The 23,561-nt window shown below is 39.6% G+C and overlaps 2 protein-coding genes across 4 annotated transcripts in view; one reads left to right on the forward strand and one right to left on the reverse strand.

Moving 5' to 3' along the window:
• rtn1a (reticulon 1a) overlaps positions 1 to 1,358 on the forward strand; it is a 38,072-nt gene extending 36,714 nt beyond the window's left edge. For all 3 annotated transcript variants that reach the window (XM_052151059.1, XM_052151060.1, XM_052151061.1), the window contains 2 exons: positions 45 to 103; positions 508 to 1,358. In XM_052151059.1, coding sequence (XP_052007019.1) covers positions 45 to 103; positions 508 to 547 — 99 coding nt within the window. In that variant the 3' untranslated portion in view covers positions 548 to 1,358. The remainder of the gene's footprint in view (positions 1 to 44; positions 104 to 507) is intronic.
• A 663-nt stretch (positions 1,359 to 2,021) lies between these two features.
• Positions 2,022 to 23,561, reverse strand: part of tdrd9 (tudor domain containing 9) — a 61,115-nt gene continuing 39,575 nt past the window's right edge. The window contains exons 26-35 of the mRNA XM_052151499.1: positions 23,065 to 23,154; positions 22,701 to 22,958; positions 19,004 to 19,171; positions 14,265 to 14,335; positions 14,066 to 14,175; positions 13,657 to 13,753; positions 9,381 to 9,519; positions 3,597 to 3,715; positions 2,487 to 2,559; positions 2,022 to 2,396 (exon numbers count right to left, since the gene is read on the reverse strand). Coding sequence (XP_052007459.1) covers positions 2,298 to 2,396; positions 2,487 to 2,559; positions 3,597 to 3,715; positions 9,381 to 9,519; positions 13,657 to 13,753; positions 14,066 to 14,175; positions 14,265 to 14,335; positions 19,004 to 19,171; positions 22,701 to 22,958; positions 23,065 to 23,154 — 1,224 coding nt within the window. The 3' untranslated portion in view covers positions 2,022 to 2,297. The remainder of the gene's footprint in view (positions 2,397 to 2,486; positions 2,560 to 3,596; positions 3,716 to 9,380; positions 9,520 to 13,656; positions 13,754 to 14,065; positions 14,176 to 14,264; positions 14,336 to 19,003; positions 19,172 to 22,700; positions 22,959 to 23,064; positions 23,155 to 23,561) is intronic.

Consider the following 23,561-nt stretch of genomic DNA (forward strand, 5'->3'; position numbering starts at 1 on the left):
ATGCTGTGTATGGTGAATTCTCACACCTTTTCTCTCTCTTTCAGACACAGATTGATCAATACTTGGGCCTGGTGCGCTCCAACGTTAACTTAATGATGGGAAAGTGAGTGCACAATTAACTATAAATAGGGTTCCCACACTTTTCGTCCAATGAATTTTCATGATTTGTTTAATGACCTTTCCAGTCATTTGAGATTAATGGATACAGATATTTTTATTTTTTAAATAATTCTGATTCAGACTGATTTGCTAATCAAATCTGTCTAAATTATTAATAACTATTTATTGAAAAGAATTAGCGAAAGATTGCATTCATTATTGAAATTTCCATGACTTATAGGATTTTATTGATTTCCATAATTTTTTTCCAGGCCTGGAAAACACCTTTTTTTTTTTTTTAATTCTCTGTTATTTCCATGGCCATGCAAACCCTGTATACATCCCCAAACCAAGTTTTATTGTTAAAGACAAGGCAGACCAATCATTTTTTTTCTGTTTGATTTGCAGAATTAGAGAAAAGGTTCCAGGGGCCAAAAAGAAGGAATAAACTCTCCGCTTCTGTACAAGTAAACACTATAGCCAGCACTAAAAGGACCCCATCTACACAGGAGGCCAATATACCACCTCAAAAAACAAAAAAAACATCAATAGCAAAAAAAGTTCGTCACGTTAGTATAATGGTACCTAAAAAAAAACAAAAACAAAAAAAAACACACTGTTGCCAGTTACTGGTGAAGCTCTGCACTAATAGCTAACACTGATTCACAATCATAACACCTTGTGGGCGATCGTAGAGCTATAGATATACCAGAGGGACACAAAGTGCATCTCTCTTCCATTGCATCTGATTCAAGTGCATGAAGTCCAGTCTTGAGTAAATATTTGCTATCTCTACGGTGTTCTTTTTCTCTCTCTGCTTTATTTTGCAGTTCATATTTCCTGCTGTAAAATGTGACACAAAAATGAAGCTCATGCCTGTCATATAATCTGCTGCCATGTCGAATAATTGCTTAAATTCAATGTCACTGGCTATGTACAGACATACTTATAAGTCGAACTGTGGATTGGTTACTTTTTGTTCTTTTCCGTGTATCTGAGCACAACGATAATTTGAAGATGTTATGACTAAATGTGGTAACTGTATTTTTTTCCAAATCAGTAGGGACACATGTACGTGTTTAAAGAAAAGCTTTGTGGTGCTTCTGTAGGGCCCCTGACGGTCAGACCACAGAGCAACTTCAGCTGTACTAAACTATGTCCGACTTTGTACAATGTTCAGTGTTCGGTTATTTTAAAGTCTAACTATTTGCACTCTGTATTTAATTGACGAAAGAGAAAAATAAATGTTCCTCAATGTAGGAGGGTTGGTGTTGTGTCATTCCAAAAAAGGGAAAATTTAACTTAAGAGAGTTGCTCAAAATGGGGGACGTGCTTGGTTGCAAGAGGGTCATGAACAAATATTATTTTAATGGGTCGTGAAATTATCATTGAAAAGTGACTCCAAATACTTATACAGAATATCAGTGAATGTGTCAGGAATCAATAATTCCCAATTCCAAAACTATTCTAAGGCTCTTGATGTCCACAGTAAATGCAACTGGAGATTTTGAGTTTGTGGTTTGGTGGACAAAGTGAAAAATCGCAAATCTTGAACAATGTTGAAATAATGAATATAAGATTAGTTATTATAAGACCACCATGTTTAAAATTAAGTGCTTATACAATGCCTTTTACAAAGATAATTGAGCTTTCAATATTGTAAGGTTGAAACAATTCAAATCCTTTAGCATTCTGTTAATTGCCACTTTAAGAAGAGAAGCTCAATAATTCAAACAAGTTATTTACTGGAAACATCCATCTACAGCAAGAACAGAGAAAACATTGTAAACTCAACAGTTTCCACTTGGAGTCAACAAACTGCAAACAGGCTTTGCCTTAAAACATTATAACATTGAAATAAAATGCAGTCGAATATATATATTTTAATAATATATATATATATATTTTTTTTTCCTCTCAAAACCGATGGATGAAACCTGCATCCTCTTGCAGCTGAATTTCCATTTTGACCAACATAAAAAAATGACTTGACAAAATAAACCAATGCACATTTAACAGAATTAACATTCAAGCATACACATCAAGTTTCTCTTCTGACAGTACAATGAAAACCCAACAAAATTACCTCTCTGCAATGCGGGGGGACGCAAGCCTCATATGTCTGAATACAGTTCAATTATACAAGCAGTCACATGTCCTATCACCTGTAACAACTCCCCCGAGCTGTGTGATGCCCTTCACATGTTCAGTAAGGTGATGGGATGCAGCTGAAACAGAGCACCTTTGGATTTTCCATCATTCTTCTCCTGCAGCTCCATCTGCTGTGAACGATCCACCTGATGACACACACAAGATCACAGTGAAATGTTCCTACGTAGAGGCTGATAGAAGTAAACCTTCACCCCGCACCTCAAAACAGATCTTACCAAGTTCCATTTCTTCGGTTTGTCGTAGTACAAATGCTTACACGACAGTCTAGGAGGGTTTTTAATAAAGAGTCTGAAGATAAAGCAATCAGATAAACAGTCACAAGTGTGTGTCCACTAGATGTAAGGCAACATGTTCTGGATTTATTACAAATTAAGCTTTATCGATAGTATCTGTGGCATGTTCGTTACCACAGAAAATATTTGACTCTTAATTTCAAAAACAAAGTTACATTAAAGCAATACAAATAAATGGGTCCAGCAATAAATATTAAAATGCACACCATTTATTGCCACAAGACTTAAAAGGTATAGTTCACCCAAAAATGCCATCCTAGATATGTATGACTTTCTTCTGCTGCCAATCACAAAGATTTTTAGAAAAATATTTCAGCTCTGTAGGTCCACACAACGCAAGTGAATGCTACCAAATCTTGACAGTCCAAAAAGCATATAAATGCAGCAAAAAAGTAATCCATATGACTCCAGTGGTTAAATCTATATCTTTAGAAGTAATATGATAGACAGGTCAATATATAAGTTTTTACTCTAAATCTTGACTTTCACTTAAGCTTACTTATTTTCCATTCAATTCACATGCTACATGCATATCGCCACCTTCTGGGCAGTGAGGAGAATTTAAAGGAAAAAAGGGCTTACATTTCTATCCGTTTCTCACCCACAGCTATCATATAGCAACTTCTGAAGATATAGATTTAACCACTGGAGTCATATGGATTACTTTTATGCTGCCTTTACCAACTTTTGGAGCTTCAAAGTTCTGGTCACCATTCACTTGCATTGTATGAGCCTACAAAGCTGAAATGTTCTTCTAAAAATCTGTATTTGTATTCTGCAGAAGAAAAAGTCATACTCATCAGGGATGGCATGAGGGTGAGTAAAGGATAAAAAATTAAAAAAAAAAGTCTCATGTTTTGGGTGAACTATACCTTTAAATAACAATTTCATTTTTTTTTACGTAAGAATTAATGTGAAAGTGCTTTAACAGAAATATGAGTTTAACACAACTTCCTTTAAACTCTCTGGATGCTATAGGGATGACTCAAATTATTTTAAATATCAATCAGATCAGAGAGTGTGAATGAGTACCTGATGAGTCGTTCTCGTGCGTCCTCCTGCAGACTGCTGATCTTTTCAGTGCTCAAATTTAACAGGCCGTTTGTTCCCTCACACACCAACCTGTTCACTGTGCCTCGCAATGCATTTATCTACACATACCCACACGTGTTACACGAAATTAGTGTGGACCATCTCATAGATGCAATGGTTTTTATATGGAAGCAATGATATTTATACCTATACTCTAACCCTACCCCTAATCCTCACAGAAACCTGTTAATATCAGTAGATTTAAAGCAAAAAATTATTTGGCCGATTCAAGGACCATTTCAAGACTACAAGTTGGTTTTTGTCATGTTTTTCATATCTTTAAAAATCTGTACTTTGTTGTATAATACATATTTAGGCAAATATAGTATGTCAACAGGGTATTCCAGACAGAAAATTTGCATATTCTATACAATAGACACTGGAGGCCAAAAGTTTGGAATAATGTACAGATTTTGCTCCAATGGAAAGAAATTGGTACTTTTATTCACCGAAGTGGCATTCAACTGATCACAATGTATAGTCAGGACATTCATAATGTGAAAAATTACTATTACAATTTGAAAAACATTTTCAAAACTTGTTAAACTACTTCAAAAGTGTTCATCACAAAATCCTCCACATGCAGATCCTTGGCATTCCAGCTGTCAATTTGTCCAGATACTCAGGTGACATTTCACCCCACACTTCCTGTAGATGTGGCTGTCTTGTCGGGCATCGCTCTCTCTCTCTCTGATCCCACAAAAGCTCAATGGGGTTAAGATCCATAACCCTCTTTTCCAATTATCTGTTGTCCAATGTCTCTTTGCACACTCTAACCTTTTCTTTGTTTTTCTTTTTCTTTGCAATTCTTTCAAGTTTACTTATAAAACACACTTAAAAACAACAAATTTTTTAACCAAAGTGCTGTACAATTTTTTACAAACATTAATAACAGAATTTAATAGAACTTCTCCAATGTTCAAAAGAACAAATTAATAAAACATTGTAAAACGTACACAAAACTCATAATTCTCAAACAACATTATAGGCTAAAGAAAAATGTGTCTTCAATCTAGACACAGCAGACCTAACAACAAATGGGAGTGCATTCCACAACCTGGGGGCCGCAACCACAAACGCCCGATCACCTTTGGTTTTCAAGGAATGAGGAACTATTGTGCATGGTTAAAGAATAATTTGATGATCAAAGAGACCTAGGTGCAGAATGGTATTTAAATAAATCAGCAATGTACTGAGGGGCTAAACCATGCAAGGCCTTATAAACATACAGCAGAACTTTGAATTTAACTCTGTAGCTAACTGGAAGCTAATGTAGGGAAGCAAGAACAGGTCACCTTTAATAGTGCAGTCACAGCACTATGCAGTGACCTAAAGCCTGATTGAAATTTTAAAAATATGTTGAAGATGGTTAGATAAGAATAGAGCGGCGAATAAACCACCTTTTCTAAGATTTTGGACAGAAAAGGCAATTTTGAAATAGGCCTATAATTCTTAAACTAGGGTCAAGGTTAAGTTTAAGAGAGCAGGGGTAATATGCTTTCTTTGTACCCGTTAGAAGTCTAGCTGCTGCATTTTGGACTACTTGTAGACGTGAAAAAGAAGATTGAGACAAACCCACATATAAGGTGTTGCAGTAGTCCAGCCGGGATGTAATAAGAGCATGAATAACTATTTCCAAGTCCTTCTGTGAGAGAAACTGTTTTAATTTAGCAATAGACCTTAGATGAAAAAAGCTTCCTTTAACAACAGCATTTACCTGCTTTTCAAATAAGTCAGAATCCAAGATGACACCCAAGTTCTTAACTCTATTGTGCATGGTTAAAGACAAAGTACCCAAATGATTTTCAAATGTCAGCGATACATAACGAAGAGCCAAAAGCAATGAACTCTGTTTTATCCACATTAAGCATGAGGAAGTTTTCAGATATCCATAATTTAACTTCAAGTCAAAAGATGAGATTACTGATGGAACAACAATCGTGACAGGAAGGTAAAATTGTGTGTCATCAGCATAACAATGATAGGCTACACTGTACTTCTGAAAGATAGAGCCTTAAGGAAGCATATAAAGAAAAAAAGCAGAGGACCCAACATGGAGCCTTGTGGAATGCCACATGTGAGCAGTGTTGGGGAGAAGTGATTATCAATACTGATAGAAAGTTCTTTCCTTAAGATATGAGGAAAACCAGTTTAATGCAACTCCCTGGATGCCAACACCTTCTCAAGACGATGTAAAGAATGGAGTGATCGATCATGTCAAATGCTGCACTGAGGTCTAGGAGGAGTAAAATGGCCCCGTTGCCAGAATCCAGGCAGACCAAAATGTCATTGGTCACCTTTAATAGTGCAGTCACAGCACTATGCAGTGACCTAAAGCCTGATTGAAATTTTAAAAATATGTTGAAGGTGGTTAGATAAGAATAGAGCGGCGAATAAACCACCTTTTCTAAGATTTTGGACAGAAAAGGCAATTTTGAAATAGGCCTATAATTCTTAAACTAGGGTCAAGGTTAAGTTTTTTCTTTTTTTTTTTTTTTTTAGCAGAGGCTGAACCACAGCATGTTTAAAACTGGCAGGGACTGCTCCATTTCTCAAAGAACTGTTGATTATGGCCAGCATAATGGGGCAACAGAAACAAAAACAGTTGAGAAGCCGTGATGGTACGACATCAAATGGGAGAATTAGTAGGTTTCATTAATGAAATTATATCCGACAGTTGGGCAAATGAGACCGGGTCAAAGTGACAAAGAACTGGAAGGCAGCGTGGGTTCAGAGTGTATCACAACTGGGCCCATGACATGTGTTCTAATGTCCTGAATTTTGTCAATAAAAATTCAAGAAACTTTTCACGTCTCAGGGGTTGCATCTGGATAGCCCACAGGGGCAGGGTTAAAAACGGAATCAATTGTATTAAAAATGATCTTGTGCCTATGGACATTGAGCAAATATTTCTGAGTAGTAGTTCGATTTTGCAGTCTTGACAGAGACTTGATACTGCTTTAAGGAATCACAAAACATTTCAAATGAAGTTTATCCTCCTTACACTTACGTTCTGCCTTCCTACGTAACAGAGCGAGTATGCTCATTGAGCCAATGCTGGATGCCTGACCTATTTTTACATCACAGTGACTTTAAAGGAGCAACCTGATCTAAAATGGCAGTGCAAGTTGTGTTAAAGTCTTCAAACAACTGTGAGGTGTCTGAAATACAAGTAATGACATCAGTGATATGAGACAGATAAGCAGAAGCATAGACCTCTGAAAACTGCATAACTGTGGAAGAATGAATAGCATGAGTGAGGTGCCGGCACACAGGGGGTAGAGGTACAGAATGTGGCAGCACAGACTCAAATAAAAAGGTCAGATATTCCAGAATCTACTACTTCAAGATTGGTCACATGAAGACCAGATGTTAATACCAGATCAAGAGTATGACCCTTTACATGAGTAGGTCCTGAAACTAACTGTGTGAGATTAAAAGAATTCACCATACATAAAAAAAATCCCTGACTAGAGGTTGCGTTTCGCAGCACACGTGAATATTAAAATCACTCAGAATTAACAGCTTGTCAAAACGAGGTACCAGAGATGATAAGAGTTCTGAGAATTCACAAATAAAATCCTTATTATATTTAGGAGGTCTAGACACTAAAGCAGAGAGAACAGGACATATTAGATAAATTTTCATTAGCTGCACTTTGAAAATCCATTTACCGGCAAAAGTCTGCAGTGATGATGATTGCTGAACACAGTAGCTAGACCACCACAGCAGCCAACAGACCTTGGAGAATTATAATGGGTACAGTTTGCAGGAGTCAGGTCACCCAAAATCCAAATCCTTAGAACTAAAAAAGTCATTCAAAACAAAGGATTTGTTAGAAAGAGACCTGGCATTAATTAATGCCATTTTAACAGGAGAGGAGGCTGTAGTTGAAGGTTCCATTGTGGTTGACAGTTTTCACAGGAGAGTATTCCAATACGCAAATATGAATCGAAGTTGATACCATCACTCGCAGCAACCTGTCTATTAGCGAGACGACGGGTAGTTGACCATAATGAAGGAATACATTTACATTTATGCATTTGGCAGATGCGTTTATCCAAAGTGACTTAGTGCACTTATTACAGGGACAATCCCCCCGGAACAACCTGGAGTTAAGTGCTTTGCTCAAGGACACAATGGTGGTGGCTGTGGGGATCGAACCAGCAACTTTATGATTAACAGTTATGTGCTTTAGCCCACTAGGCCACCACCTCTCCATATATGTTAGAATACAGCTGTTAGAGGCAAGGCAGGTATAAGATTTCTCATAAGTGCGACGAGACCCCCGATTAATATAACGATGGGGATGTACAATCCCCGGATTAGCACAGACTTTATAGGTTTCCGCAGGCAGATGAGAAAATGAGTTTAGATGCAGAAGATCCAAAGTAGTGTAGAAATACATCCTGTTTGAGCCGATGCACAGCAGAGCAGACGGGTAGTGAGAGTTCTGCCCTATGAAATGCCAGTCCACTAAAACTGCAATAAAACCAAAAAGCCAGAACTAATCTATCCACCTGGTTAAGACACAGCAAAGCCTGCACGCAAGCAGAAAAGGTTTGTGAGCCAGTTTGCAGCGAAGTTGCAGCCAGAGAGACGTCAACAAATGAAAAGCACAGAATAATCCAAGGCCAACGGCAAAGAGTCTTTTCCTTCAGTAAAAAAATATTAGACAGCAGAGTCCACAGATCTGAAGGTGGCCCCGTGTCAATTCAACGCTTCCGCCACATAAAATTAACCAACAGATGAGTAGTGCAATAACCAACAACAATCCATTCATAAAAATCCCAAGGCAATCACAGATCCATGAGATACGAATTGAATCCAAGCGAAGTAGCGGCAACAGTCGAATAAAAACAAAACGCGCAGAGTAGCGACAGACAGACACGCCAGCGTTCACTTCTGTGTCGTTTGACAGTCGATGATAAGAAGAGGAATTCTTCCCAGAAGTCCTACACCCCAGAGTCTTCTCTTTATTGTTGTAAATTAAACTGATGTTGAGCAGGAATAATTCAATGAAGCAGTCAGTTGAGGACATGTGAGGCATCAATTTCTCAAACTAGAGACTCTGATGTACTTATCCTCTTGTTTAGTTATACATCTGGCCTTCCACATCTCTTTCTGTCCTTGCTAGAGCCAGTTGTCCTGTAGTGTACACACTTTGTATGAAATCAGTTTTTCAGCAATTTCAAGCATTGTATAGCCTTCATTTCTCAAAACAATGATTGACTAATGAGTTTCTTTTTTTGTCATTTTTGACCTAATATTGACCTTAAGACATGCCAGTCTATTGCATAATGTGGCATCTCAAACAAACAAAGACAATGTTAAGCTTCATTTAATGAACCAAATAGCTTTCAGCAGTGTTTGATATAATGGCAAGTGATTTTCTAGTACCAAATTAGAAATTTAGCATGATTACTCAAGGATAAGGTGTTGGAGTGATCTAGATTTGATAAAAAAATAAAATAAAAAAAAGCTTTATTTATTAAATTTTTTTCAAATAGTGATGGTGCTGTTTTTTTTAACATAAGTATTGTCCTGAGACCATTTTTTGTGATCAGTTGAATGCGACTTTGGTGAATTAAAAGTACCAATATCCTTCCGAAACAGCAAAATATGTACATTATTCCAAACTATTGACTGCCAGTGTACATACTATTTTCACTGCAAAAACAATAAGACTATTAAGGTAGTATGCTATTCTGAATATATCCATACCTCTGTGATGTCTTCAATATCAAACGTGACATCAAAGGCAAGCTCAATGTCATGTTCAGGAAGTAATGCATCTTGAGAAATGGAGTTCCAGCCCAGTCCGCAAAGAGCACCAGTAAAACAGGTCCTGTCCTCATTAGTACTGTAGAGAAAGTACATCTCTGTATATGTGCATTAAACTCAGATGACATTGTTCAATGACTCCGTTCCAATGTTCTATTAATGCATAAAAATAATCATTACAAGGGTAAACTTGTGATTTGAGGTTTACTGTGAACGTGCTTCATACAGGACCTAGGCCAGATCTAGACAAAAACAATATATTAAAGAATGGGTACTGGAGGAGATACGGCAACCACAAGTTGTCTTACAAAGACCAAATCACACAAAAATAAGATAAAACAACATGAATTGCCATTGAAGAATTCCAAAAACTTCCTGCAAAGTAAAATGAATCTTTGGCCACATCCACACACTTATGTTTTTGTTTGAAAACGCATTCATTTTGCTACATTTTGGCTTTCTGTACACACTCAGACAGTGTTTTGTCAGTGAAAACTGAGCTTTTATAAAATGCACTCCGCAGTGGATTCAATTGAAAAAAGCATCTTTGCATTGTAGTGTGGCAGTGTGGACAGAGCGTTTCAAAAAAATGGAAACGCCATTTTTAAAAGTATCCCAATTAATGTGGACTTGGCCTTAAACATTCCCATTTTGTATGCAATTGCTTGCCATATTATTGTGCTTTGCTTGCTTGTTGACACTCAAGCAACAAGCTTGAACTCCAAGACCAACAATATCAACAACCTCTAAGTCTATCTGAAATGGCGATTCCAGACACTGGACCTAGATCAAATCAAATCACTTTGTCACACTACCATGTACACAAGTGCAACAGTAGGTGAAATTCTTATGTGCAGTTCCGAGCAACATAGCAGTCATGACAGTGATGAGACATATACCAATTACAGTAAACAACATACTTGCACAACACAATTTACATATCAAATGTTCACATACTTACACAACACAATAATTATAATGTACAGTAGACAATACACACAATATAGAATACACAATATACAATACAATAAGTGAAGTGTATATGAAATGGCAGCAGTGAGAACAGACCTGATGGTAGCAGTGAGAACAGACCATGACTCGGGTGGCTGGAGTCTCTGATGATCCTCCAAGCTTTTTTCACACACCGCCTGGTGTATATGTCCTGGAGGGAGGGAAGCTCACCTCCGATGATGTTTCTGGCAGTTCGCACCACCCTTTGCAGGGCTTTGCAGTTGTGGGCGGTGCTATTGCCGTACCAGGCGGTGATGCAGCCAGTCAGGATGCTCTCTACAGTACTAGTGTAGAACCGTGTGAGGATGTGGTGGTTCATTCCAAACTTCCTCAGCAGTCTCAGGAAGAGGAGGCGCTGGTGAGCCTTCTTCACGACGGCCTCAGTGTGGACGGACCATGCGAGTTCCTCCGTAATGTGGACACCGAGGAACTTGAAACTGCTGACTCTCTCTACCGGTGCTCCATTAATGGTGATGGGGCTGTGTTCTCCGTCTTTGTTCCTGAAGTCCACTACAAGCTCCTTGGTTTTACTGACGTTGAGGGAGAGGTTGTGCTCCTGACACCAGCGTGTCAGTGTGTGCACCTCCTCTCTGTAATCTCTTTCATCATTGATCAGACCTACCACCGTCGTATCGTCAGCAAACTTAATGATGGTATTGGAGCTATGTGTTGCCACACAGTCATGTGTGTACAGTGAATACAGGAGTGGGCTGAGAACACAGCCCTGCGGGGCTCCAGTATTGAGGGTGCCCATTCTAACCACCTGACGTCTGCCTGACAGGAAATCAGGATCCAGGATCCAGCTGCACAGCGAGCTGTTTAAGCCCAGAGCCCGGAGTTTCTCATCAAGCTTGGAGGGCACTATGGTGTTGAATGCTGAGCTGTAATCTACAAACAGCATTCTCACATATGTGTTCCTTTTTTCCAGATGGGAGAGAGCAGTGTGTAGTGTAGATGCAATGGCATCATCAGTGGAGCGGTTGTTGCGGTAGGCAAACTGCAATGGGTCCAAAAAGGTGGGCACAACGGAGCAGATGTGATCTCTGATTAACCTCTCAAAGCATTTGCTGATGATGGGGGTCAGAGCAACAGGACCAGAACCAGTCATTTAAGCAAGTGATTGTGGCTTGCTTCGGTACAGGCACAATGGTTGATGTTTTGAAGCATGTGGGGACTACAGACAGGGAGAGGGACAGATTGAAAATGTCCATAAAAGCACCAGCCAGTTGAGCCGTCTGGAACCACGGCTTTACGGATGTTCACCCGTCCGAAGGATCGGGTTACATCCACAACAGAGACGGAGAGTGAACTGACCTCTGTAGCGTCAGCCGCGAGTGCGCTCTCCGCGAGGGCGGTGTTATTGTCCTCGAAACGATCATAAAATGTATTAAGTTTGTCCGGGAGAGATGCAGCGGTGTTCATGGCGGAGTCTTTATTCCGTTTGTAGTCCGTGATGGTGTTAATTCCCTGCCACATACTTCTAGAGTCAGTGATGTTGAACTGACCTTCAAGTTTGTGCCTGTACTGACGTTTGGCTGCACTGATAGTGTTACGGAGGGCATAACTGGCTTGTTTACGCTCCTCCGTGTTAGAAGAAAAGCGGAGGTCCGTGCATTGAGTGCCGCGTGAACATTGCCGTTAACCCATGGTTTCTGGCTGGGGTATATCCGTATTGTTTTGGTCAGAACAATGTCCTCTACGCACTTCCTGATGAAACATGTTACGCTATCAGCGTAAACCTCGATGTCGTCATCAGAGGCGGACCGGAACATCTCCCAGTCCGCGTGATCAAAACAGTCTTGTAGCGCAGAGTCTGATTGGTCCAACCAGCACTGGATCGTTCTTAGGGTGGGTGCGTCCCGTTTCAGTTTCTGCCTGTAAGCGGGCAGAAGCAGAACGGAAGAGTGGTCCGATTTGCCAAATGGGGGGGGGCGGGGGAGGGATTTGTAGCCATCTCGGAAAGGAAAGTAACAATGATCCAAAACCCGGTCCCCTCGTGTGTTGAAGTTTGTGTTGGTGGTATTTGAGCGATTGTTTTAAAATTGGCTTTGTTAAAGTCCCCGGTAACAATGAACGCAGCCTCAGGGTGCACGGTTTCCTGCTCACTTATGCTCCCATACAGTTCCTTGAGTGCCCGGTCTGTGTCGGCTTGTGGGGGATGTACACAGCTGTGATGGTGACCGCTGTGAATTCCCTCGGTAGCCAGAATGGTCGACACAGAAGCATGAGATATTCCAGATCAGGAGAGCAGAAAGACTTGATGAAATGTACATTCCTCTGATCACACCATGATTTGTTGATCATAAAACATACACCACCACCTCTGCTTTTACCTGAGAGGTCTTTCGCTCTGTCCGCTTGGTGCACGGAAAAGCCCATGATTTCGATGGCCGAGTCTGGAATCTCCGCAGACATCCAGGTTTCTGTTAGGCAGATAACACAGCAATCTCTCGTCTCCCGTTGGAAAGAGATCCACGCTCTCAGCTCGCAGAGCTTGTTCTGATGAGAAGGCTGGCTCGTTTTCCTCTTTTCCTTCTGCGTTTCTGCAGCCGAGCAGCCCAGACAATGGGCTCCGCTGGCGTGTTTGTAAACAGCGGGTCGGCATTGAGGAATTTGAAGTCCGGTTTTCGATGTGTAATTGTAGAACCAATGTCCAAAATCGTTTGTCTGTCATAAACAATAAGGCAGACAACATCCAAGACAAAAAAACAAAGAACTGTAAACAAAACAAACAATAAACCGCAGTGTTGTAACGGAGCTCGCAACACAGCAGCCATACTTGGCGCCATCTTGAGTCCAGATGCTTAAACTTACAGGCATATGCAAAATTTAGGCACCCCTGACAATTTCCATGGACAATTTCTAAACTTTTGCATATGCCTGTATTGGTTGGGAAGTTTGTTGTTAGTTTTTTTTTGCCTGAAAAAACAGATGAAGAAAAAGAAAAAAAGGAAAATATCAACCTACAAAATGTTCACTTCGTTGCAAATGTCATTGTATATTTTCACACTTGTTGCTAAAAGTGTGAAAATGTAAGGATTAAAATGGATTTTAAAAGGATTAAAAGTGTGCACAACAAGCCTTGAGTTTTGTGATTGGTGGGATTAATTGCATAATTTCCTCTTCAACACCAACTGACTTTTTGCTCCAGAATAAAGCGGGACTTTGCATGTATGTGAGTGGGGGTTTCCATTGTGATTGTTACCGTAGTTCCATGACAGGGGTGAAGAGCATATTAACAAGGGAGGGAAGGCCTGGGATGGGAGGCATCAGAGATGTTTCCTTCAACAGGATATGAGAACCTGTACATAAGCACACAAAACAATAAGAATTTTCCTAAAAACTATTTACCATGGAAACCATATTTTCCACAAGAATACCATTGTTACTACAGCTAATGTTACCACACTAAAAGTATGGTATTAGCCACAACTGTTACAAAAACAAAGGAACAAATAAAGAAAAAATATAGGCAAATAAATCATATTTCTGTTTGAAGTTAATCTTATTTTAAATGGTAGTAACAGTGATTGTTCTAACTATGGTATTTTAGACAGAAACTATGGTTCATACAAACCAACAAAATTCAATGAATCATCATCATGTGTGCATACCTGAGGCAGAGAGAGACACGGCTGCAGCCACCAACATCCTCTCATGCCAATCTTGGGGATTTTCATTCACCATTACGGAGTTAATACTGTCCCTTTCTATGCTAACAGTTCTGCAAACATATCAAACCCACACCACTAACGTCAACAAATTAATTCCTGGGATGAAACTAAGTCTGAGAGATGGACAGGTGCATCTTACCTGAACTGGCTGACCCTGCTCATGCTGTGGAAGCTGACCTTATGAGGACTGCTGGGACCATGAACCAAAGCCTGCAGAGAGAGAAAAGTCCTCTGTGATCCAACAACAACAACAGCAAAAAAATTATTAAAAAAAACACAACTCACTCAAATGGTCTTTTGCCAGAAACAGTGAGTAGGCAAAACCATAGAGGACCTTAAAGGGTTAATTCACCCAGAAATCATCAGAACATTGAAGACATTTTTTTTAAATATCTTGGCTCAATATGTCCTTATGTCCTACAACCTTTGAAGCTCCAAAAAGAACAGTCAGCTTAAACGTCATCCATATGACTCCTCTCCATTAATGTCTTCTAAAGCAGAAAAATTACTTTACAAATAAAAAAAGATTCATATTGAAGTACATTTTGCAGTATGTGCTTGATGTAATCCTGTTAGCATGTTCACACGAGTACAGATACGTGTGCGACACACCCGCAAAAGGAGCGCTGTTTACAACTGAGTAGGAGGAATGCTGTACAGAAGCTTCCTTGGTTTTGGTTTAGATCTGTATGTGTTTGTTTACTCACAATGGGGCATTTGTGTGCTTATCCTGCTAATGTCTGAACCGAGAGAAAAATGTGAGATTACAGCCATACATCACACAAGACCACGTGAACTCCACCATCTTGTGAATGCACATAGAGCAGCTGACCGGAAGCGATTATTTAAAGTTTAAAAAGTACTTAAATATAGACCGTTTTTTGCAACAAGTGATTGTTTCGCTGTAGAAGACATTAACTACGATATTTTACGAAGTCAGTCATACACACCTGGGATGGCATAAGGGTGAGTAAATGATGAGACTTAATTTTTGGGCGAACTAATCCTTTAATGGGCCCCTCTGTCACAGGGACAAAGTTGCCGGTTCTTCAACCAAACAATGGTCCTGCTGTGTAAAGGCAGATTTATTCTGAAGATTGTTTTTATTTACAGAGAATCAAATTATGCCAAAATATTAATTTAGTATTATTTAAGAGTCAATTATTTACTTTCTGCATGGCAGCCAACATGTATAATAAATATGTACCTAAATTTCAATATGTTCACATAAGTTGATGACCTTGTTTTTAATGCTATAATTATTAAAATAATTTTGAATCCAATGAAGGGTGAGGGTCAAAATCCCTTGGCTCTTCAGATATATCAATACATATATATATCCTTTTATATCAATATCTATCTGTATTCTGTTGCTTAACTTCTTTAATAAAGTGATGAATTAACTATATGCATGATCACATAATCAATTCTATTTTCTTATGCATAATTGAAATATACTTTGAATCATATGTGTGTTGAATGTTAATTAGTCTCTTTTAGGAACATTCTAGAGTCTCTCTGTCCTGCACGTTGGCTGAAGGTCTTTTGGGGGATAAGCTTATTTGTGACGCTCTCCAGCCTCTCAGGGGAGGGGGTCAGGGGGAATGCGTTAAACATGTGTTCCAGATGTATTCGGTGTTTGATTGTTACCTTTCCATGACTAATTATATGGTTTAAAGTCCTATGTAATAATACCTGAATAGTAGAAGTGTGATTTTCTTTTATTATTTCTTTAGGGAAGAAATGTATGTTATTTCAACCCTCTCCTCTGCCCGAGGAGTGAATATTTTATCTCTCTGTTTTGGTTCAAATGGCCTGATAATGTGTGCTCTAGCTGTCTTGTGCCCAGAGAACGACTGTCGTTCGTCAGTGTTTTGTGTGTGCGTTTGACCTTCTACCTAGGTTTTGAACCCGGGGTGCACACCAGGCCGAATCGAAGACGCCCCGCGACCATCTGCGAGGTCACTTTAGACGTAAATCTCGGGCGCGGATGACAAGTGCGCAGATTAATGTTGATAGGCCATTTAACTATCTATATGTTGTGACTTTATGTTCTTTTAGCCAATCAGGAGTAAAATAATGGAATGTACGTCCTTGCAAATGGTATAATTGATGTAAGATTTTGTGTAAGGTACGAGTTAGCTTTCGAGCTCCTCGTGAGACTTTGTCGCTGGCTCTACCAATTTCACTGCAAACTATTCTTCAGTAAATTTTGATTCTTTAATTGAATTTCTCAACTCCTGGTTTTCTTTCTCCATATCTGGTCCGGGCCATAACTGTTATACCCCTAACACCAAAAATGACATTGCTTTTGTTTATATACAAAATATGTTCGACGCAAATACACCAATGTAGAAATACAAATGCAAACCACTGTGTAGGCCACCGCGTTGAGCAGACATGGGCAACATATGGTCCGTGGGCCGGATCAGGCCTTCCACATGGTTTAATGTGGCCCGCGGCTCATTTATCATAAAAGTGCTTTTATTTTTCATTGGATATTTCAGTTAACTTGCATTGGGACATCACACGCCTCCACAAGTTTTTAACATGCTCAGGGTGGCCAGATAAGAGACGCAGCACCCCCAGTTTGAGATTTATGCTTGCGCAAATTGTAAATATTCTGCCTAATGTTATACTTATTTTTTGTGCAATCTGGCAACTATACATGCAAGTGCAGATTTTCTGTCTCGCTTTCACCTTTGTACAAATGTAGCGATCTGTAGTGCGATATTCTGTTCAAGGAAAAGTGTTATACGGCTACTCTGTATACATTGAGGCTGCTTGTGATGTTTGGTACTACTTTGCAGGTAAACCTTCTCAGTGATTAAATTAAATATAAAAGTAGATCTCGGCATCATTGACATGCATGCAAAAGCAAGCCAGAGACGAATATGTATGTATATTTTATTTGTGCAAAGTCCCTTCGCACCTGTATGTTAATCTAACTCTTGCAGTAATCAGTCATGCAGCCTGTGTTATTCATTTGTGTGCTAAAAGTCAAACCATCGAGGAGATCCGCATCATGACCCTTTTAGCATGTAAATGGGTAATGTTTTAGAAAAAGAATAAGTAAACTCGCCCGCTTTGCCCAAACATTAAAAGTTCTATAAATTTCTTCTTTTTTTTTTTATTAAAACAGACCCCTGATGTAGACAGTATCTACTGATAGAAAAGTATCTACCTTTATAGAACCATACAATACTTTAGGCAATTGCAGAATAGTCCCATTTGTCACAGATACACTTCAGAAAAATGTGAGTACCCAACTATTTCTGGGCTTAAGTTACAAAAACCAAATCAATGCAGAACATTGTATCTCAAAAGGAATACAATGTGGCCACCCATGTGATAATTAAAGCCTGATGTGGCCCCTTTACCAAAACAGTTGCCCACCCATGGCGTAGAGCCATGGTACTCAACAGGCTTCCCATGGGACACATCCGGCCCGCAAACCATCTTTTTGTAGCCTGCGTGATGTTGTCATCACATAATATTATTGAATGTGTATGAATTCAGGTGTTTTGAGGTTTAAACTGTTGAAACGTTATAGAGGAAAATAAACGGCAAACGGATAAACAATGACAACAAATCCGCATATAAAAATCTGATTATGAGCCACTTTATACAACATGAGGGCAGAGTCAGTCTGAACGCATGCATTCACAGATTGTGCACACTCTGTCAATTTAAACATGCACACGCTGGTTGCCTGGGTAGCTCAGCAAGTATTGACGAGGACTACCACCCCCTGGAGTTGCGAGTTCGAATCCAGGGTGTGTTGAGTGACTCCAGCCAGGTCTCCTAAACAACCAAATTGGTCCGGTTGCTAAGGAGGGTAGAGTCACATGGGGTAAACTCCTCGTGGTCATGATTAATTCTCGCTCTCAATGGGGCTCGTGGTAAGTTGTGCGTGGATCGCTGAGAGTAGCATGAGCCTCCACATGCAGAGTCTCCGCGGTGTCATGCACAACGAGCCATATGATCAGATCCGTGGATTGACGTCTCAGAAGCGGAGGCAACTGAGACATTTCTTCCGCCACTCAGATTGAGGTGAGTAACCGAGCCACCGCGAGGACCTACTAAGTAGTGGGAATCGGGCATTCCAAATTGGGAATTTCTCTTTAAAAACATCCACAAGCCGAGTCTCTCTTCCATACCTGCTCATTACTGCTATAGCACAAATCAACCAAGAGTCTGGTGACAAACTACGAGATATATGCTCATCACGAACGGTAATATCAGAAAAAAAAGGGTATTCCTGCAATAACGGAGTTGACGTTTTAAGTATTGAATATAAATGTCTTGTTTGGAGGGCACTATATCTCTGGTATGTGCGTGTGTTCACTAGGTGGCCAGTGTGTCATGACAATCTTTGACCGTGACAACAGAACAGATCATAATCTTTCTATACATGCCCAAAAAAAAAAAAAATTATATATATTTATAAAATATTATACATTGTAATTTTTTTGTGTATTCTGCTGCAGTATGTGGTCTACTTGTAAAAGTGTGGATCTTTTAAAACAAACAAAAAACCATATTGGCCTATATATTATCATTATAATAATGGTATATCACAGCTTTTATTTTTTTTAAAGAACCACACTTTTACAAGAATTTTGCTGTATATCTACATGCAATGTTTTATTTTACTTGTGTAATTACATGTGTCCAGAGTCTGCTCACCTCATTAATATAAAAAAGTAATTAACACATGTTTGAATAAAAATAAACAATTAAATTTAAAAAAGAAGTGCAGCCCTTTCTGGCCCCCTGGCTTTTCAAAGTTGTCTACCCCTGGCATAGATGCTATGGTAGGTTTGATGCAGAAGTATAAATAGTCCTTTAGAAATGTAACTGCTGCTATTCCATCACCTTGCACTTGGGGGCGCTGCTACTAGGTGTGGAAAAGTGCTGAAGGAGCTGGTTGATAAGCTGTTTGTCTTCCTCCATCCTGCTGTTCAAGGAACCACAAGTAGAACTGGGGGTGAATCTGCCAGAGGCCATATCCTGATACAGAGACATCAGAATCTCATGGGATTGCTGCAGATACACAAAAAAAGAGAGATCACAAGTGACTGGTAGTTAATGCTGATAAATGCTTATTAAGCTTGAACAAGAGAAAGTACAACTACAAGTAATCTGCCCCAGAACTTTAAACACTGTGACACTTTCAAAGCATAAACTTTAGTTTAGTCGTACAGAATTACCTGTATGTTTGATTAATGTGGATGGATATAAATGTTATTATTTCTGCAAAAAGTTACACAGACCTGCCAAACATGGGAAAATATTTTGAGTACCACAATAGTTGGTTCACATGCTTTTGCACCACTACGCTTTACAGTCATTTCCCTACTCCCCACCATATCATCAAGTTATTCAACATATAAATCGGCTATGAAGAAATATATTCTTGAGATGAACTCTTAATATTTTACATACTTGCACTGGGCTATATTATAATATACAGTGAAAGTCAAAAGTTTCAGTACACCTGCTTAAACCATTTTTTTCATGATTAAAAAATTATTGTATGATATGTGTGCTTATACAAACTGATAACCATAATTTATTGCATTCAATTAATACAAATGGACATAATGTATTTTTTATATTGTAATACATGTTTTCATTTTAAAGTATTTACAGAAACATGTGTTGTAATATATATATATATATATATACAGTGAGGAAAATAAGTATTTGAACACCCTGCTATTTTGCAAGTTCTCCCACTTAGAAATCATGGAGGGGTCTGAAATTGTCATCGTAGGTGCATGTCCACTGTGAGAGACATAATCTAAAAAGAAAATCCAGAAATCACAATGTATGATTTTTTAAATATTTATTGGTATGATACAGCTGCAAATAAGTATTTGAACACCTGAGAAAATCAATGTTAATATTGCAATTACAGAGGTCAAACGTTTCCTGTAGTTTTTCACCAGGTTTGCACACACTGCAGGAGGGATTTTGGCCCACTCCTCCACACAGATCTTCTCTAGATCAGTTAGGTTTCTGGGCTGTCGCTGAGAAACACGGAGTTTGAGCTCCCTCCAAAGATTCTCTATTGGGTTTAGGTCTGGAGACTGGCTAGGCCACGTCAGAACCTTGATATGCTTCTTACAGAGCCACTCCTTGGTTATCCTGGCTGTGTGCTTCGGGTCATTGTCATGTTGGAAGCCCCAGCCTCGACCCATCTTCAATGCTCTAACTGAGGGAAGGAGGTTGTTCCCCAAAATCTCGCAATACATGGCCCCGGTCATCCTCTCCTTAATACAGTGCAGTCAGCCCTGTCCCATGTGCAGAAAAACACCCCCAAAGCATGATGCTACCACCCCCATGCTTCACAGTAGGGATGGTGTTCTTGGGATGGTACTCATCATTCTTCTTCCTCCAAACACGGTTAGTGGAATTATGACCAAAAGGTCTCATCTGACCACATGACTTTCTCCCATGACTCCTCTGGATCATCCAAATGGTCATTGGCAAACTTAAGACGGGCCTTGACATGTGCTGGTTTAAGCAGGGGAACCTTCCGTGCCATGCATGATTTCAAACCGTGACGTCTTAGTGTATTACCAACAGTAACCTTGGAAACGGTGGTCCCAGCTCTTTTCAGGTCATTGACCAGCTCCTCCCGTGTAGTTCTGGGCTGATTTCTCACCTTTCTTAGGATCATTGAGACCCCACGAGGTGAGATCTTGCATGGAGCCCCAGTCCGAGGGAGATTGACAGTCATGTTTAGCTTCTTCCATTTTCTAATGATTGCTCCAACAGTGGACCTTTTTTCACCAAGCTGCTTGGCAATTTCCCTGTAGCCCTTTCCAGCCTTGTGGAGGTGTGCAATTTTGTCTCTAGTGTCTTTGGACAGCTCTTTGGTCTTGGCCATGTTAGTAGTTGGATTCTTACTGATTGTATGGGGTGGACAGGTGTCTTTATGCAGCTAACGACCTCAAACAGGTGCATCTAATTTAGGATAATAAATGGAGTGGAGGTGGACATTTTAAAGGCAGACTAACAGGTCTTTGAGGGTCAGAATTCTAGCTGATAGACAGGTGTTCAAATACTTATTTGCAGCTGTTATCATACAAATAAATAGTTAAAGAATCATACATTGTGATTTCTGGATTTTTTTTTAGATTATGTCTCTCACAGTGGACATGCACCTACGATGACAATTTCAGACCCCTCCATGATTTCTAAGTGGGAGAACTTGCAAAATAGCAGGGTGTTCAAATACTTATTTTCCTCACTGTATATATATATATATATATACACACACACACACACACACACACACACACACACACACACACACAGGTTCCTGCTCAGGATTTACATTATATTTAATAATTAAATAATTGAATCAGCTTATATAGGCACACATATTATAGGCCTAATGGAAGCCTATTTAATTAAAAAAATATCTAGGAATGTAGGACTTGGACGTCAAAATCGTAATTGCACAATGTGCAAAATGCATGATTTGGCAATTTTGAGGGGCGTAGGCACGGCAATTGCTCCTGATACTTTGTGAGGAACTTTTGCTTCTTTTTAGGTCTGTTGCCCTCTCTCTCTCCCTGTCAGTCTCCTCATCTGACGTCATAACTATTTTAACTGCAAGGCACACACACACCTCCCGGTAACTTTCTAGGTAACGTTATTTATGCGGCACATGCACTCGCTTTTTTCATCCTGACATATACTCATTACGGTGTCGGGTTTGGCTCCTATTATAATTATGAATACGGTACTATGGAAAATCAGGTTTAACAATCTGTGACACATGGACCATATAACAACGTTACATTGCCAGCTTAAATGCCTGGTGAACAAGCAAGCTAGCTTGCAAATTACGTAACATTAGGCTAACGTTATTAACATTAAATATTTTCCCAAGTTTGGCAGGTCTGCGTCAAGTTAACTCGGTTCACAATTTCAACTTTCCACATCCACCCCAGCCCGTTTACCTTTGCAAAGGAGTTAAAAGCACAGTCCTCACTTGAGGAACCAGCCAGACTGAGGAAGAACGAGAAGGATAAAACCTATTTTGTGTTGCTATCGATTTGCAATCTCTTGAAATGATAGACATTATGCATTTTCAATCATCCCCGCTTGATAGTTGGCGGAATGAACCCAGCACTATTATTGGTCGAACTCTTCTTCTTTTGCTTTTCAGCAGGCTAGATGCAGCTGCCCCTTGCTGTTAGACTTGAGTTCTGGACATGCACAATTGAACAAAAAGGCGTCACCAGCTTTTTGCGTAGTTTAGTGTGACAGATCGTACCAGCGTACTTTGATGTCAAAATGCGTACTTGCTACGCAAAATGAGTACAGGTTGGCAGGTCTGGTTACAGGTAGTACAAGTAATTTTAGTGTATATGGCAGAAGTCATTCTTTATTTCTAAGCAACAACAGACAATAAATATCAAAAACTGTCCCTGCAGAGGAATTTAACAACGACAGACAAAAAAATTACAAGAACAAAAAACAAAACATTGAAATGTTCTTGTCAGGTGGGCAGGAAAACAAGGGATGCTGTTGGCAGTGGTGTTGCCATGGTTACCTGACTCTCAAAGCTTTCAGGGGCATGGCAGGCATGTCCCTCCTGCACCAGCAGGTCAGCCACGCTGACATCACCTGTCTCCATGGAGATGCGCAGGTCTACGCGCATGACACCATGAAGAATGGAGTACAGCGACACGATGGCAGAGCAGCCGCTCGTGAGCATCTTAAAGCGGTTCCGTGCCCGACTGCTCCAGCGATCGCCAAGAATCAGTGACTGTGCAGACGGACCCATCCCTGCGATGCAGAACTCCTGTGCCTGCAAAGAAACATGCAGATACAGCCTATGGATCGCTTAAATTCATCTATAATCCAGCTGTTATCCAGAGAACTCAAATTTTGTGAGGAATAGTAGTAAGCGGTACTTGAAATGGCTGAGTCACAAGGTCAGATGGGAGTTCTCTCAGACTGCTGCATGGGACTTTAGATGTGTTGCCAAAATCAACAAAGAACACCTACATGCACACACATGAACACACAGAGCAGTAATAAGATTCCGGTTCCTTAACAATTCTTAGCACTTTTTGAGAAAGCAATCCCAAATAATTGGACCACACTATATACAAAATAAAAATACTTAAGTAAACAAGATATCATATTTTTTATAGTATCATTTTTACATCAAAATTATGTTTCAAATGTGTATCTTTAACTTCATATTGTCATGTGATATAATTTTGTTTGCGCTGGTGATACACAGACGATTAGCACAGTAAACACTGTCAAGGTATTTTAGTTTGATATTCCTTTCACATCAATGGAAAAAATCCACATGTTCTGTATCATTAAAGGAACAGAATGTCTTGAAAATCATATGGTTCCTAAAGCTAGTTATTGGGATATGACAGTGCGCAATCTGAGT

Source organism: Xyrauchen texanus, chromosome 20, assembly GCF_025860055.1.
Source record: "Xyrauchen texanus isolate HMW12.3.18 chromosome 20, RBS_HiC_50CHRs, whole genome shotgun sequence".
Lineage (NCBI taxonomy): Eukaryota > Metazoa > Chordata > Actinopteri > Cypriniformes > Catostomidae > Xyrauchen > Xyrauchen texanus.